Here is a 17,504-nt window from a genome sequence, read left to right as displayed (position 1 = left end):
ACATTGTGTACCTTAGAACAAGTCAACATTTAGTGCAGGACTTGAGCTCTGCTTGAAAACGTGTCACCTAAACCCTACACAATATACACAATTCCTCATGGACTTTGCTTCTGTGAGGTTTTTTGTGTGGAAGAAGGGCCCAAAGGCACAGGGAAACACACGTGCCTTCTCCCTGCGTGTTGCTGACATATCCACATCCATGGTGTGGGGCCACTGTGAGTTACCCTGAACCTCTAGCCTCTTCCTTCCCCCAAATTTCATTGAATGTCTCTCAGTGCAATATGGAGGAATCTTGAGAGGCAGAATTGTCTGCACATTCTAGTCAGGACTCCTGCCCCTCTCTCTGTCCTGAGACTCACAGCTCAAAGCTGTAGTGGTCAATCCACGGCTTTGGGGTGATGGGTTTGGGTGTTGGCTGCATTGACAATTTCATACTTTCCCTATGGATCAGGCAGAACAAATGGTGCACGAGGTTTCTCAGGTGCTCCCCAGAAAACACCAGTCAGCCAAGCTCTTCCTCTCTTCCCGTGCACCCTACGGTCATTTCTTGAAGCAGGGATGGGAGGAGGGAATCAGATAAGGCTTTGGTTTAAAAACCATGGGCTCTCTAAGGCATGAGAAGCCACAAAGAAGAGGCAGTGCAGCGTTCTCCAGTGAAAGATGCCAGTCTGTGATGGATTAAATGTTGCGGCACAGATAATTTTTTGCAGTTAGAAGTAAGCAGTTGTCCAGGGCAGGGGATTAAGGGCTTAAAGAGTGGGTGGGGTGCCTGAGCTCTGTGTACAGCTTCACCCCCTTGGAATGACTCTGGCCAGCAGGACAAACCGAGGGGTTGCTCTGTTATACAAACATGGGTATTTTTCCAGCATGCCAGCCAAACCCAGTGTTTAAGAATCTCGAGACATGGCTGCTGTTTCTAAAGGGTTAGAAAGTAGACAGTGAGCCTGGTCACTAGAAGGCCCTGCACTTTGCCGTGCACTTTAGATGGCCTAAGAACAAACTGATAATGTATTTTTCCCTTAGCCACACAAGTCTGCTTCTTCCCCCAAAATCCAAATTTCCCTACTGCCAGTTGTCTTATTAAGAGAAGCTGTTAACACTTTGTCTGAGCTGAGCTGAGGGCCTAAGAAGGGAATCCTTTTGCATGATCCTGCTGATGAGCCTCTGTCCCATGAGGCAGGGAGGGGAGAGCACTGCTGGCATGTCCCAGCAGGTCTGGTGACAAAAGGACTGGGGGTGGTCGGGTTCTTCTCCTGGCTGGTGCCAGCAGTGCCAGGGGTGGCAGCTCTGCAGTCTTTGCTGGCAGAAGTGGGGTGATGGGTCCTGGCTCGAGTTCTAAATGCAGGCTCTTGCAGCACCAAGCCACTGCCATGTGGAGGGGGTATCTGTGCCCACGGGTCTTACCTGTGCCCTTCCCAGACCTGCTGACAGAGCTGCCAGTGCCTCCAGCCCTACTGAACATGAAATCATGCAGACTGTAGGGTACCAGTGGCCAACTCTGGGAATTGCTGAAAGCAGGATGAACAAAACAAATATTTTCCTAGGATAATCCCCCTAGAAGGCCAGCTAATTACAAAAGTATTGCAGGACTTCTAGTTGTGTTTTTGCCCTGTCAAATCTGCCAGCAAATGTTTTCTGCTCAGTTTTGTTTGGATGATGGGTGGATGTCTGTGCATCCTCATGGAACAGCCTTCTGAGCCCTTACAAGGATTTGTCTGGAGCCCTTTCATCAAGCCCGTGTCCATATTCAGGTGGCACCACTGCTGCTCCCACACTGATGGGAGCACTTTGGCCTTAGGGGGTGGCAGGAGAGGGGTGCTGAGGGAGGGGACGGAGCTGGGCTGAATTAGAAAATGCTTCATGTGGGATTTGATCAAGTCATTTTCCTTACTTAGTCAAAGTAGGCTTCCCTGCAGATGGTTCTGTTGTCTTTCAGCCACAGACAGCAGTTTTTCTAGTTGAGCATTTGTACTTCAAAGACTGTCGACATAATTTTTGCAGTTTCTCCTGTGTATCTTTCTCAAAAGACAATTGTGTTTTAAGTACCTCATTTTTTGACTTCGGAATCATACATTCTACATCTGTAGCCTTTTCAGGAAATGGGTGACCTGTGGTCACCTTTGCATTTCCTTTTGTGTGCAAGATAAACTCTCCTCAAAACCTGCACAAATGACTCCTTTATCTTTTCCACTTTTTTCTTTCCTTCTTTTTTCTTTTTTTTTTTTTACTTTTTTCTCTGCTGCCTTTTTCTCATCCTTCCACCATTTCTGGTCACAAGGTTAATATCTAGTCATAAGTGTCTTGATCATGAGCCTAATATCTGGTGAACACTTGGCATAGACAAGGACAAAAAACTTATCAAATGGTGTCTCTTCTGGGGAGCGTGAGGAGGACAAACCCTTCAATTGTGTGTTGAATTCTCATCCCCCAGTTGGATGCAAAATTGGGATACCTTTTATACCTTAGCAACCACTGATGTGCAAAGTTCTGTGTGTGGGACTGTAGTCAAACCTCCCTTGTTTGTGGGTGCGTTTTACAGGACATATTTACAGGATATTTGTATAGGTAGGGAGTGGATTTGGTTTACTGAGCATTTCTGGTTAACACAGACCACAAGACCTCCATCCGGTTTGGTGCCTGCACCCTGGGCTCCATGGCATGCTGAGTTTTAATTTTCTCCACTGTTTTATGCTTCCAACCTGACCAAGCTGGGTGAACCTGTCACGGCCACTCTGCTTATCTGCACTTTCCCACTGCTTAATCCATCTCGAGAGGCTGGTGGGTGCCAGGGCAAAGACAGGTTTTTAGACATTTGGGTGGGTTTAGTTTCCTTTTTCTGTGAAGCTGCACTGGTGGAAAGTCACAGGAAAGGTCATTAGCAAAAAAACCACAGGAGCAGAGCACAAAATAAATGTGATGACGAAAGCCCTGCACCAGTAGTGATCTGGAGCTGGCTCTGAGTACAGATGCAAATCACATTTCTCCCACAATAATGCCCTGGCATGGAGAGATCTACTTTGGTTAGTCAATCAGAATATGTAAGATATAATTACATTTGAGTTACAAACACTGTAATGCAAATCTTCCTGAATGTAAAAAGTCTCAAATGTTAATGAATTGTTCAATTGTTCAGGAATTGCTCCTTGGATTCTTGGGTCAGTTCTGCTGTTGTACTTCCATCCAGAAAACTGTGTTTCCTCTTAAAAATGGGACTCTGGGACTGCACAGCCACAGTTTATATCCATGTCTGAGAGCCTGATGTGGGTCTCTGAAAGGGCAGTGACAGGTCAGAGCCTGAGGCTTTACGTGCCACTTCCTGGTAGCTTTCTCTTTCAAGATCAGCTCTTAGAGACCAAAATTCCATGCCAAATCTGGATAAAATAAATATAGTTATCTGGTATTTGGGGATTGGAATATTGTGGTATAATTCATTTTTAGCCATGGGAAAATACTTCACAAAGAGCATCTTCAAAGGCTGCCGTGACTGTGAGTGTGGTACAGAGCAGTGGTCAGGATTGTCACAGACACACCCTGCCAAGCAGAGTAGCTGCCCTGGGGGCTGCAGGGCTTCTCTGGGGGCTGCAGAGGTGCCCTGGGGGTTGCAGAGCTGCTCTGGGGGCTGCAGAGCTGCCCTGGGGGCTGCAGAGCTTCTCTGGGGGCTGCAGAGCTGCCCTGGGGGTTGCAGAGCTGCTCTGGGGGCTGCAGAGCTTCTCTGGGGGCTGCAGAGCTGCCCTGGGGGTTGCAGAGCTGCTCTGGGGGCTGCAGAGCTGCCCTGGGGGCTGCAGAGCTTCTCTGGGGGCTGCAGAGCTGCCCTGGGGGTTGCAGAGCTGCTCTGGGGGCTGCAGAGCTTCTCTGGGGGCTGCAGAGCTGCCCTGGGGGCTGCAGAACTTCTCTGGGGGCTGCAGAGCTGCCCTGGGGTTCCATGCAGTGCTGCCTGCATGCAGGGGTCAGGCTGCAGTGCAGGGGCTGCTCCTGGCTGGCCTGTGCTGGGAGTGCAGGGCTGTGCCTTCCCTTCCCAGATTCACACGGATATCCCACTTCTGGGACATTTCCTAGGAGTTACTGACTGCTTTATCCCTTTGGTCCCCGGGCAGGAGCACTGCTCTTCAGGCTGTGCTTTGGAGGGCACCATCCCATCTCCCGAGTGTGGCTGCTTTGGGTAACAGATTTTTTTCTGGAAAGCCCTTACAAGGGATCACCAGTAGTGTCTCTCCGAGGAGGAAACACCATGAAAATCCATCCTTTAGTTAAAAATTCGCAGGTAGTGAGAAAGGTGGTGTGTGTACATCCTGTCAAGAGGGCACACAGCACACTGGGGGTGCAGGTGCCCATCTGGTTGTGTTTGCAGCCACCCCTGCACTGCACCAGCAGCTCCACCCTGTGCCAGGGCCAACCCCAGACCCTGCTCTGCTGACTCCTCACCTGCCTTCAGTGGCCTCTGGCTCGGGACCAGCAGGGAAATTGCCCCTGAAGTGGCTCTTTGGGCTTTGCTGGCCTTGTGGGGCAAGTCCACCATCCACCTGGGAAAAAGGCACTGTGAATTGAACACAGCAATTACCAGGCACAATTTAACAAGCCACAAACCCTTGGTGATTTACACTTGAGAAAGGGTGACCAGAAGCACTCAGCCTTGATTTGCTTTAACCATATAAGACCTGAGAGGACAGTCTTTGCTTAGGAACGTCTGCACACAGAACTGATCTTCCAGTCCTAAATACTATCATTCAATTTCGTTTGGTGCTTGTCAGAATTTAAGCTATGCAACCCAGTCTCCAAACTGGTTCTCTTAATATGGTTTTGTATGTGCATGGACTGCTTAGGGTGCAAGATGGCAGATTTGGTCCCAGAACTTGTCTGGTGTGTGTGAACAGTTTTCTACAAAGCTGATTGGGAAACAGGGTTTATCTGCGGTATTTTAGCTATTTAAAGTATTTTTATTTAAAGTAGGATAAATACCCAAAGTATTCTGTCTTACTTTCCAGAAATGTTCTCTCCTGATCATGTAAGTGGTTTCATAATACTTGCATGAATCCAAATATTTTCATACTTATATTTCAACTTCTTAATTATTCATAAACCAAAATCTAAACCTAAACCAATAGTGTTAAAAAAATTAGAAGAAATAAACTGCCTTTCAGTAGAAAGATTCATGAAAGATATTCTCATGCAGAATTTAATCTTGTCATTTCAGTGCTGCATTTCCAGGGTTTTCTTGTCAAACCCTTTTTTTTGTGTATGAAAAGGAAAGTAGTTCTGTGTGAGGCACTGGCCCATGGGCTGTTGCCATCTCCTGCCTGTGTGGCTGCACTGCATCCCGGGCTGGCTGTGAGCACAGAGTGCTCTGGGCCCGCCAGCCTTCAGCCGCTCCCTCACTTGTGTCCCAGCAGTTTTTGCTCTGAACGAAGCGGATTTGATCCCCGGTGAGTCCAGGACAGGCTGACCCACGTGAACATCCCGGGCTGGAGAGGGCTCAGGGCCAGCCTGGGTGAGATGGTGGTGATGCTGCGCCACGAGGGACACGGAGCGTCGGGCTGGTGGCACAGAGCCCCATGGCACAGACCCTGTGGCACAGACCCCCGTGGCACAGAGCCCGTGGCACAGAGCCCGTGGCACAAACCCCCGTGGCACAGAGCCCGTGGCACAGAGCCCATGGCACAGACCCCTGTGGCACAAACCCCCGTGGCACAGACCCCCATGGCACAGAGCCCGTGGCACAGACCCCCATGGCACAAAGCCCATGGCACAGACCCCCATGGCACAGAGCCCGTGGCACAGACCCCTGTGGCACAGAGCCCCATGTTGCCCTGGGCACACCAAGGGTCCCCAGGGGCCTGTGCCACCTCCTCCCCTTCCCGTCACCTGCTGCCATCTGCCAGACCCTGGGGAAGCTGATTCCTCCCAGCAGGTCTGCTCAGAGAGTCCATCCTGGCTGCAGCCTCCCGAGCTCAGGTGTTTTGTGAGCTGAGGCAGCCTTGTGCTGGTTTCTAAAGCACCAACCCACCTGCCAACCTGCCTACCTGCCAAAACAGCCCCCAGCCCCGCGAGCGAGCCCAGTCCCTGTGGGGACAGAGTCTGAGCTGGGTGTTGGTGAGCTGACACGGAAAGCTGAATGTGTCTGCACGTCCCCCAGTGAGCTTCGTGGTCACATATTAAAGAGACATTTTATTTACATGATATACAAGCACTCTCACGAGTCAGCAGAGTCTCTGTGGGTGCCTTCAGACGTCAGTGTACTCGTGGTAGATGCGCACCTCTGACCTCCTGACGCTCTGCAGGGACCTGATGCTCTCGCTCCTGGTTCTCATGTTGGATTTCCTGAACAGCCTTCGTGAGAATGATCGACACATGAAAAAATAAATGATTGGGTCCAGACAGACGTTGCATGCCGACAGGAACAGCGTCATTTCCTTACAATAATACAAGATCCTGTGTGCAGAGTCATCTAAAATTTTGTCCAGATGACTAAAAGTGAAGGGTATTCGGCACAAATGGTAGGGCAAAAAGCAGGTGAAGAACACAGCCACGACCACCCTTATACTCTGGTTGTGCTTCCGCTTTCGGCTGGACGAGCTGATGAACTGTTTGCTGGATTTATAGATGTACCTGGAAATGGCAATGTAGCACCCTATCAGCACGATCAGCACCACCACGAACGTGCAGGTGTTGATGTAGACGACAGCCGAGTGCCACTTGACTCCCAGGGGAGACTTCAGCTTCAGGCAGTCGTCCACGTTCCTCTTGGTGGGGTAGCCGTTGGTGAGGATCAGGTTTGGCAGCGCCAGGAACGCCATCACCACCCAGACGCAGGCCGACAGGATCTTGGTGAAGGTGATGCTGTACATCCTGGAGTCTCCAAAGGGCTTCACCACCTTCAGGTAGCGGTCGATGCTGATGAGCCCCAGGAAGACGATGGTGGTGTACATGTTGGCGTAGAACAGCACCGTGGTGTAGCGGCACAGGAAGGAGTTGAAGTGCCACGGCCCCAGCCGCGAGTCCTGGATGATCTTGAACGGGAACGTCAGCGTCATGAGCAGGTCTGCCACCACAATGTTCTTGAGGTAAAATATAAAGCTGGTTTTGTTCCTGATGTGGAAGAAGATCCACACTGCGAGGCCGTTGAGCAGGAGGCTGGCCAGGAAGATGACGAGGTAGAGCACGGGCAGCACGATGGTGGTGAACTCGTCCTGCGCCGCGCGCCCGCGGGAGCTGGCGTTGGGTGAGCTGCCATTGTCTGGGCCGAGGGGATTGTCTGTGGGAGTGAGGGAAAACAACAGGCTGGAGCTTTCTGGTGCTTTACAGGTGGGCCAGGTTCCAGCTGCCCTCCCCCTGGGCAGGCTGAGCCTGCTCGGGCGAACCACAAATCAGAGCTGCAGGCTGTCAGCTCTTGGCTTTCTCGACAGAATGTGACTTGTGAGCCGAGATGTTTGTCATGAGACAGGGCTCTGGAGAGACTCCTCAGGCCTCTCAAAACCTGCATTTAAACTTAGTTTACTTAAATGTATTTAAATATCACAGTTTCTGGGGGATTTTAAGATTTCATATGTAAATGTTTGTGAAAAACTTACAAACTCTGCCATAAAATGGCAGTATGTTTTGTTTCGTGTTGTTTATACTCTGACCTTGTCTGGTGAGGCAAGCCAGGCTGGCTGTGGGCAGCGCTGGGCAGTGTTCAGACAGCCCGTGCTGGAATGACTAATTTCTTTCAAATGTCGGTAGGAACGGATAGTAATAAAATAAACACTTATCAGTCACTTAGATTTCCATTGTTATTTTACCTGGCAGTTTTCCATAGGACAAATTGTACCCCATCCTTTGTGCTGCTGTAGGTTTTCAGCCGGAATTCTCTTCAGGAGTCCCACTGACAGCTGTGGATCTGGGATGCAGTGGGGCCTGTGCCAGGATGATGTTCTGGGGAAAAAACATCCAAATTAAAACCAAAGGAAAATAGAAGGGCCCACCTTCTTGTCCCCTGCATGGAGAGGAGCCTTGTGAAAGGAGCTTCCTCTGGAATTCCCACAGAAGGGCTGGCTGAGGTGGCTGAGGACTGGGTAGTGCACAGTGGTTGTGTTGTCAGGTCTTCATTGCCTCCTTCTTGCTCATTTCAGTGATAGATGACTGTGAGTAGATATTTTTTTAAAATCACCACTCACTTCTTGAAGTAAAAATGTCTTATCAGTAATTATGAGTTATGTGTGCATGACTTCATAGCGTATACCCCAAACTGTGGTGGAAATGACAAATTCCTGTTCCCTTTTCATAGAAACTGGCACACAAGGAACACTGAAACCTGCAGAAACTCACTAATGCCATGATGACATCACGATATTTGACATTGTTCAAAGAGATTTTGCCAATACCAGTTTGTAAGGCTGTGCTCCAAATTGTTTTTTCCTCAATCAGTATGCAAATGCAGTAACTTTTCTGAGATTCATTTTTTGCTCACAGGTTTTGATAGGAAAACTGGCAAAATGGTTCAGATCTCATCAGTTCCACAAGACCTGACTGCTCTCATGGGAATGAAGAGGGGATGGGATTCCTGCAGCCTTTTTGCAGACCAGAACCTGTTTTAGGAGCCATCCCCATGTAGGAACTGTATTGTGTGGCACTAGATGGCACCAAAGCAAGTAATGGTGTGTGAAAGCATCAGTAAAAAAACTTTAATTTGGATATTTTAACCTTTTTATCAATCTGGCTTCTTGGCTGGCACTGTTTGCTCTGACAGTGACAAGACTGTCAAGGGTGTTGTAGGTGTTTTGTTTTCTGTGTGTCTGAGCAGCACTAACCATCGTGTTTTGCTGTTGTTGAGGATTCGCAGCTCTCTTTTCTGCCCAGGAGGCAGAGATCAAAAGAGTACGTGATTTTATGAAAAGATGCTTATCTAACTCCTTATGTAAATAAGGTGCTTATTTCCCTGCTTTTCTGAGTTTCTTTTAAGTCTGCATAATTCCTGGCCCCTGGAAAACTCCTTGTTCTCAGGTTCTTCAGGAAGTGCTCTCCTAAACTTCGGTGCAGAGAAGTCAGTGAGGTTTTGGATGCGCTGCCTGGGATTCGGGGCAGAGCAAGAGCGGCTGCTGTGTGCCCTGTGTGCCCTGCGTGTGCCCTGTGTGCCCTGTGTGCCCTGTGTGCCTGTGTGCCCTGTGTGCCTGTGAGCCCTGTGTGCCCTGTGTGCCCTGTGTGCCCTGTGTGCCTGTGTCCCCTGTGTCCCCTGTGTGTGCCCTGTGTGCCCTGTGTGTGCCCTGCGTGCCTGTGTCCCCTGTGTGCCTGTGCACCCTGTGCCCCCTGTGCACCGTGTGCCCTGTGTGCCCTGTGTGCCCTGTGCACCGTGTGCCCTGTGTGCCCTGTGTGCCTGTGCACCCTGTGCCCCCTGTGCCCTGTGTGCCCTGTGTCCCCTGTGTGCCCTGTGTGCCCTGTGTGCCCTGCTGTAACCTGGGAATGCTGCTGTGCCCGTGCTGCTGCTGTGCCCGTGCTGCTGCTGCGCCTGTGCTGCTGCTGCTGCGACTGTGCTGCTGCTGCGCCCGTGCTGCTGCTGCACTGCAGTGTCCCAGGCCTGCAGAGCCATTCTAGCCCCGACTGCCACGCTGCCCGCCGAGATCTGCCCAGGGCAGCGGCTGGCCTGCAGCCCTGCCACACGTGTCCCTGGCCAGGGAAGGTGAGACCACCCTGGGATTGCCCAGGGACCTCCAGGCCACTGGGACACCATCCTGGGAGCTCTGTGCTGCTGTGCAGGCCAGCTAGGACCGAGCCAGGACATCTCAGTGTCTTCTTGTTCCTGACGGTTTTAATGTTAGAATATGTTCCAAAATTATCTCAACAGACTGTGGCTGGAAAAAGAAAGCAGCAAATTCTTCACCAGTGCAACCTGTGCCAGCTGAGCTTTGGCTCAGCACACCTGAGCTCAGCAGAGGCTCTGGTGTCTGCAGGGTGGAGGAGAGAGGCTAACCTGCAACTGCCTGCCCTCCTCACACACCAAAGGCTCTCCTGCAGCTCTAAGCTTGAAAGGCTTCACCAAACAGGTCTGTGCAGAGCTGTGGAGCAGTGCTGGTGTGATGGAAGGTGGGATGCACAGCTATGGTCCTGCTGCAGAGCTGGCTGTGTGACAGAAGGTGGGATGCACAGCCATGGTCCTGATCAGACTCAGCAGTCCAAGGGTGTTGCCAGAGTTTTCTACCGAAGTCTGCCAGGCTGAGGGGTGCTGTGATGGGCAGAGCACTGAGAGCGGTGTGGCTTCATTATTTACATGCTGGGGTATCTGTACTCTGTAGCTTCATTCTTTCCAAAAAAAGCCTGCAATATTGCAGATTCCAGGAGTAGGAACAAATTCATTATATGGAGAATTCACTCTTTTTCATGTGTTTTATTGCAATGGGAGATGAAGACTGTGTTCTCTTTGAAGAGTATTTCAGGGTACTTTGTAGATGCTCACTAACTGTACTCTAGCTGTGGATTTTTTACTTGTCAGAATACAGTATTTTCTGTATGCTCGGCAGGGCTGGCTTTCCTCTCCTTGTCCAGTTTTCTGGACACTTTCCTCACCAATTTTATCCTAAGTAGCTGTATCAACCTGCTACACAAATATATTCTGCTTGGAAGGCTTTGAAGATGTACTAGAAGCTGCTTCTTTATCCAGGCAGCTTTGTAAACCAGAATACATTTTACTTCTTGTAGCTTCTGTACTTTGTCTGTGGTTGATGAGATAATCTCTTGCTGCTGATGTGGACAGACTGGTTTATGTGCATGACTGATGTAACCTCAGAGAAGAAATGAAATAATAGCCTGCATGGCAGCCTTCAGTGTTAGGTGGATAGGGAACAACTGCTGAGTTTTTCTAGTGACTAAGGCTTGAATTTACCTTATATATAGATATGTAGACAAAAATTGTTTATGCTCATATCTAATATGTTTTCATCTTATTTAAATCTTTTAGAATTAGAAAACTCTCTTTGTGACCTAGACTAGCTATTCTAGGTCATGGGGCTGCGGAGTCTTAAGTAATGGTTTTCATTTGAGCCCATAACCTGTTGATGTCTGCCTCCTTGCCTTCTGCTGCATTCATCACCATAAGGTTGGGTAAATGACAGGGTTAATGCAGCAACAGACCTGTGAGGCAGATATTGAACCTGCTGTAGGCTGCCTGCAATGCTGCTCTTTTCTGTTGCCCATCAGAACCAAATCAGGGAGTTGTTTTTAAAGGTTTAGGGGAAAAAAGCACTGGTGCAGGGTAAGAGCATGTGTGCATGAAGCTGCTGCAGGCAGACATGAGCCTGTGCCACTGGTCTCACAGCTGTCCCGTGTCCCCTGAGCAAGCCTCCTGTTGTGGCTTGCCCTGCCTGCATCTCTTGCTCTGTCTGGGTGCTGTCTCTTGCTCACTACAAGCCCGGCCCCAGTAGCCGTGGCACCACCACTTTTCCCTTCCTTGGAGGCTTCTGTCAGAAATGGTCCATCTCCCTTTGGTGAAGGAATATGTTAATGTGCTGGTACTGCACAGTGGAATAACCTGAAATTCCTGTTTGAACCGATGCCTACCCCGGCGAGCTGCCCTTCTTGCTGTCTTGGGCTTTGCACACTCTAAAGGTTCTGGTGTTTTTGTAGCCAGTACCTGCTGGTGCTGGCCTGCCTGGGCTGGCTGGGAGCTCCTGGGGTCCCCCCGTGCTCTGAGCAGTGCTGGAGCCCCGAGCACCCCGTGCTGCTGGCTGAGCAGGGGTGTCACACCCAGAGCCAGCATGGGTCCCTTCCTCAGCGGGGAGAGGGTGAGAGCAGCCCCGTGCCCCCCGTCCTGGCAGTGAGGCCACCTTGGCTGGCTCCAGTGCCAGCAGCGCCGCAGAGAGCCTGAAAGGAAGGACTGGGCTATAACTGTCCCCAGCTGTGGCTCATGGTGCCCCTCTTGTTGGTCCTAGCCAGAAATAGGAACCTGCAGCTGCTCAGAAAGCTGCTCGTCTGCTCCAGCATCTGGCACAACCCCCCTTCTGTGCCCCTTCTGTGTTTCAGGTTCCTCCTTGAAGTTCCCCTGGCGTCCAGCCTGGCTCTCCTCTCGCGTGTCTCGGGGCAGCATCCTGCCCCGGGGAGCTGCTGTGCAGCTGGCTTCCCTCTGCCCTCGCCCGCTGTCTCCAGGGTCTGCCCTGCCCTCTCCATTTGCCTTCAGCAGGCACGGGAAGGGCAGTGGCCAGGGCACAGCCCTGCCCGGGCCTGAGCTGGCATCCACGTCGGGATGCGCAGAGGAGCAGCCCTCCCTTGGCTCCGTGCTGGCAGGGACCCGTGTCCCCAGCCCGGCTCTGTGAGGAGAAAAGCCACCTGTCACCTGCAGAGCCCCCACACAGGCACTGACAACACGGCTCAGTGCTCCTCTGAGACAGCTGGGAGTGACGGGGTGGCCCAGTGCCCAGGATGGCTGTGCCAGTGCCCAGGATGGCTGTGCCAATGCAGGATGGCTTGGGCAAATCTAACTTTCTCAAGGCCACTTTTGGAATATTTTCTCCAAATGTAGCCATTAATATTTTTCTCAAGTGAATTACTAGGAACTCGATGGTTCCTGTGTGAGGTAGCTGACATGACATTGCCTGAGCTAACGGATTCTTTCTTTTTTCTGTGTTTTGGAGTGCTCCTTGCTAAAAGTCCATGGATTGTATTGCCTACTTTGAATTAGATTTTCTGTGCAGTTTACAAGCTCTAGGGACTGTTGTTAATTGTTAACAGTAAGACTGTTTTTGAGGTTATTTGCAGAACCTAAAGACACATGAATTCCCTTTTCCCTTGCACAGGTACCGTGGCTGCCAGGTGATGCTGCTGGAGCTGCCCAGGTGGGTGCTGCGTCCATGGCCAGCATGTCACTGTCCCTGTCCCTGTCCCTGTCCCTGTCCCTGTCCCCGTCCCCGTCCCCGTCCCTGTCCCTGTCCCTGTCCCTGTCCCCGTCCCCGTCCCCATCCCCGTCCCTGTCCCTGTCCCTGTTCCTGTCCTGTCCCTGTCCCTGTCCCTGTCCCTGTCCTGGCCAGGGGCACAGGGCTGGGCCAAGGGCCCTCCATGGTCCCTGTGCCTCTGGGCAGCTGCTCTGGGCTGTGCTGCCGTGCGGAGGGGCCGGCACCGTGCCCAGGACGTGGGGCTGGAGGGTCACAGCCAGGACAGCTCCACAGCTCCTGAGGCCTGCAGGAGCTGAGAGGTGCCGACAGAACTGGCTCCACTGGGCAGCAGGGGAGCAGCTGCTCTCGGTGCAAGAGAAGCTGGGTTGCAATTGCTGGCTGCTTTTTGTGGGGGGGGGGGGATAAAAAAAGGAGAGCTCAACACCGTGGTTGGCAGGGCTGGGATAATGAATGTTTTCTCAGTAAGGCAGCCTCTAATTAGCGAGGAGGAAAGGAACTCTGGAATGTTTCCTTTGCTTCTTTCTAGCAGATGCTGCTGCTGGTTGTGGCTGCACAAACCTGCTGGCAGAAGGAGCTGTCTGGGCCCTGCAGAGAGGCTTTCCTTGGGCCCCACCGAGGATTCCCATGTGAGGTGCAGCCCCCGTGCATGGCCACGGGTAGGGGAGGGTCCCAAAGCTCCTGTGCAGGCAGGTAGGGGGGTTCTTGGCACTGCCACATGGCAGTGCCATGTCCCTGGTGCCACATGGCTATGCCGTATCACCGTGGCTGTGCCATGTCCCTGGTGCCATGTGCCATGTCCCTGGTGCCATGTGGCTATGCCATGTCACCATGGCTGTGCCATGTCCCTGGTGCCATTTCCCTGTGCCATGTCACTGTGCCTGTGCCATGTCACCGTGGCTGTGCCATGTCCCTGGTGCCATGTGGCTATGCCATGTCACCGTGGCTGTGCCATGTCCCTGGTGCCACAGTTGCCATGGGTGCAGCCGTGGCTGCCATGCTCTGCAGCCCACCAGCAAAGGCCACAGCTGGGGTGGCCAGGCTTGAGTCACAGGTTTTTATGGAAAAGATCAGCTTTTAGGTTTGATTATTTGTACTGCGTAGTGAAAAACATTAAGTAGAAATTTCAAAATTACACTTTAAAAACAATCAAGATGTCTGGGGCGCAAACACAAAAATGCAATGTGTAATTGGTAGCATTGTACCTTTATCTGTGAGACCTGTGTCTGTTGTGCCTGTATCACATCTCTCAGGGGCCACTGTGAGAAAATATATTGGGGAATGGAAATAATTATTGGTATGTGCACATAGCCAGTGCCATTTAAATCTTTCAGCAACTCCAGTCTCACTTTCAGGCATTTTTCTTTGTGCTGAAGCAATTTCTATTGATTTTTTTTTGTATGCAATCCTAATTCACATCACAGAAGCACCAGGAAACCCTCGTGTGCCTGTGTCAGCTGGTTTCTCTGTGCTCCTGTACATCCTGCTGCCACACCGAGCTGTTTGCTACTTGCAGCAGCACCACTGCTTGAAAGAGGAAGAAAAAGGACACGGGGATTTTAGGGAGAAGTCCAGCCTGGTGCAACGGCGTTTTTTCATGCACAGCCCCGAGAGTTCCCTGCCCCTCTCGGGATGTGCAGGCTGCTGGCCCTGGGCAGGGCCTCAGGCACAGCTGTGAAAGCTGCTGCTCCTCCTGCCACCCAGCTCTGGGCTCCTTTCACAGCGCCTGCTGCTGCAGGGAGGGTGATACAGGCTGACCCAAGTCCAGTTGATGCTGCTCAGCATCAGTTGTCCCTTTGGTGTGCCACTGCCATTTTCTTGAGGAAGAGCCAGAAGCAGTGGTTGCTGCAGTACCTCATGTGAGCTTCATTGTTGGTCAGAAGTGGAAACCCAACTTCTGATAATTGACAGAGCAATGTTTGAATTCATTGAAGATGTTGTGGTAATTTTTCCTGTTGGAAAGGATGAGGACTGCTGAAATGTAGGAATGGATCTTGCCTCCTTCCTCTAGAGTTTTCCTGGCAGCCCTGGGTTGGTGTCTGCTGCAGCCTGGGCTCCTGTGGAGCTGACAGCTGTGCAGGGGCTCTGGAGCTCATGGTGTGTGTCTGCTGCATTTTCACCCAGCCCCAAACTGCCGATAAGACTGCACAGCTCGAGCTGGGCGCTGTAGTCGGACCACAGGGGCTTGCCTGGCTTCTCCTGGGGCTCACCGGCTCAAAGAGGAGGCTCGTTTTGAACTTTGCTTTGAGAAGGTGAGCAAGGGACTGGTCATAAAGCGAGGAGAAGGAGCATTCCCTGTCGCTGGCTGCTGGCCCGTCTCACGCAGGGCTCTGTGCCGAGGGCAGTGGGAAGGAGCCTGTGCCTCTGAAGCGCCGCGTTGCTGTGGAGCAGCCTGGATGGTGCCTTGCTGCCCCGTTCCGGAGCTCCTGTCCTGTTTAGCTGCCCCTGGATGTCCCCAGCTCGGCCACCCTGTGGGGCTGGGAGCTCCGTGGTGCGGGGCTGGGCACGGTGCGGGGCTGGGCGCGGTGCGGGGCCGGGCACGGTGCGGGGCCGGGCACGGTGCGGGGCCAGGCGCGGTGCGGGCTGCGGGCACTCCACGGTGCGGGGTTGGGCATGGTGCGGGGCCAGGCACGGTGCGGGGCTGGGCACGGTGCGGGGCCAGGTGCGGTGCGGGCTGCGGGCACTCCACGGTGCGGGGCTGGGCGCGGTGCGGGGCCGGGTGCAGTGCGGGCTGCGGGCAGTCCGCGGTGCGGGGCCGGGCACGGTGCGGGGCCGGGCACGGTGCGGGGCCGGGCACGGTGCGGGGCCGGGCGCGGTGCGGGGCCGGGCACAGTGCGGGGCCGGGCACGGTGCGGGGCCGGGCACGGTGCGGGGCCGGGCGCGGTGCGGGGCCGGGCGCCGTGCGGGCTGCGGGCACTCCGCGGTGCGGGGCCGGGCACGGTGCGGGCTGCGGGCACTCCGTGGTGCGGGGCTGGGCACGGTGCGGGGCCGAGCGCGGTGCGGGGCTGGGTGCGGTGCGGGGCTGGGCGCGGTGCGGGGCCGGGTGCAGTGCGGGGCTGGGCACGGTGCGGGGCCGGGCGCGGTGCGGGGCCGGGCACGGTGCGGGCTGCGGGCTCTCCGCGGTGCGGGGCCGGGCGCGGTGCGGGGCCGGGCGCGGTGCGGGCTGCGGGCTCTCTGCGCTGCCGCTGCCGGAGCCGCTGTCCCCGCCCGCGGGGCTCCGGCGCCCGGCGCGGGGCGGACACGGCTCCCGGGACACGGCGGGGCTGGGCGGCACGGGCCGGGGAGGCGGGCTCAGGGATGCTGCTGAGACCGGGCAGGTTTTGTTTTGTCTGCCAGCCCCGAATGCTCGCACGGTTTCCGTGTGTGAGACCCCTGGCACCTCTGCCCCTGCTGCCGCTCCCTGTCAGGGGCTGTCCCAGGTGCTGCCGTGCCTCCTCCCCACGGTGGGGAGGCAGGACGGGCTCTGTGCCCAGCACGGGAGAGGAGGGGAAGCTTCTCCTAACCAGAAATTGCTGATGGCTGCCATGCTCAGGGCCAGTGCCTGCGAGTGGATCAGCGACATCACCCAAAGGTTCCCTGGGTTTCCTGGTTTCCCTTTCTAAAGAGTGTTGCAGAATTCTTTAAAAACATTTTAAAGAAGTGTGAAATGCCGCCAGTTTCCAGATGGAGCACACAGGAGTACTGCAGGCCCCACAGTGCACTAACAAGTAATTTTTAACAAACCCTCAAATTGCGCTGCTGCTCCCAGTGCTCCGTAACCGAGAGCAAACTCTTCAGTATCAAATCTCCCTAAGAGACGGAGGTTTTTGCAAGCACCTCAGATATTTCCCAAGCTGTGAGACTCATCAGATCTAGTCTGCTCATTCAGAGCTATGTGGTTTTTCCAGTGAACCTGACAAGTTTTAACATGACTTGAATGAAGTGCGAGGGAAGAGAACATTTATTCTGTTCATATAGTGAAGAGAGCTCAAGTTTGCTTTCCTGTACTGAAAGAGGAGAAAGGGAATATAGTACAAACCCTTTTAAAGCAAATTCAGATATTGTAGCTACTGAATCTTACTTTATATAAGTTCTGTCAGGACGCAAGTTACCAAAGCAATGGACCCACCTGCACTTTGAGTTGTATCTTGGAAGGATTAGTAGAAACCGAACCTTTTTTGCCACTGTGAATACTATGTACGAGTGAACAAAAGATTGGTAAAGGCATGCTATTTTGAGAATTTTTCACTCTTTGAATTGATCTGACACTCAGTTTATGATTCCATGTCTGGTTTTCAGCAGCTTAATAACAATACCTTAATTCCTGTTTTTTCAGCCAGGGGTGAGAAGGTGCTAGCAGATTCACTGAACGACTTATGGAACACTTTCCGGATGGTCAGAGCTCACTTACCTGTCACCATCGTCGCCTTCCGCTCGTCTCGGAGCTGCATCCCCGAAGCGCCTCAGACTCCTGCAGAACGCGTCCTGGAGCTACAGTAGGCAGGAGAGTAATTCCTGGGACAGGGCAGCTGAACCAACCATGTCTGGCAGCAGGACTTTTGGGCTTCCAATGGCTATTTTTTGGTGATACCTGATCAGAGAGTCAAAATTCCCCTGGCCAGGAGCAACTGGAGCAACTGGCTTTCTCATTCCTGGGAATGACTCACATGCCAGGGT

General features: G+C 53.0%; 1 protein-coding gene and 1 long non-coding RNA gene across 2 annotated transcripts in view; one reads left to right on the top strand and one right to left on the bottom strand.

Annotated features, from left to right (window-relative positions):
* The window catches only part of LOC146766703 (uncharacterized), a 38,275-nt gene extending 20,973 nt beyond the window's left edge, over nt 1-17,302 (top strand). Inside the window, exons 2-4 of the long non-coding RNA XR_014957444.1 lie at nt 12,756-12,794; nt 13,381-13,482; nt 17,164-17,302. This is a non-coding gene — a long non-coding RNA (uncharacterized LOC146766703). The remainder of the gene's footprint in view (nt 1-12,755; nt 12,795-13,380; nt 13,483-17,163) is intronic.
* GPR87 (G protein-coupled receptor 87) lies at nt 6,071-17,379 on the bottom strand. The gene is made up of 3 exons (XM_077785558.2): nt 17,239-17,379; nt 7,776-7,908; nt 6,071-7,249 (listed from the first exon to the last, which is right to left on the bottom strand). The coding sequence occupies exons 2-3, from the start codon at nt 7,807-7,809 to the stop codon at nt 6,219-6,221; spliced, it is 1,065 nt and encodes a 354-aa protein (XP_077641684.1). The 5' UTR covers nt 7,810-7,908; nt 17,239-17,379; the 3' UTR covers nt 6,071-6,218.
* Nucleotides 17,380-17,504: the final 125 nt, after the last annotated feature.

This window comes from Lonchura striata, chromosome 9 (genome assembly GCF_050655825.1).
Source record: "Lonchura striata isolate lonStrDom1 chromosome 9, ASM5065582v1, whole genome shotgun sequence".
NCBI classification, from domain to species: Eukaryota; Metazoa; Chordata; class Aves; order Passeriformes; family Estrildidae; genus Lonchura; species Lonchura striata.
Note: the sequence above shows the minus strand (reverse complement) of the source record. Positions and strands in the feature narration are given on the sequence as shown.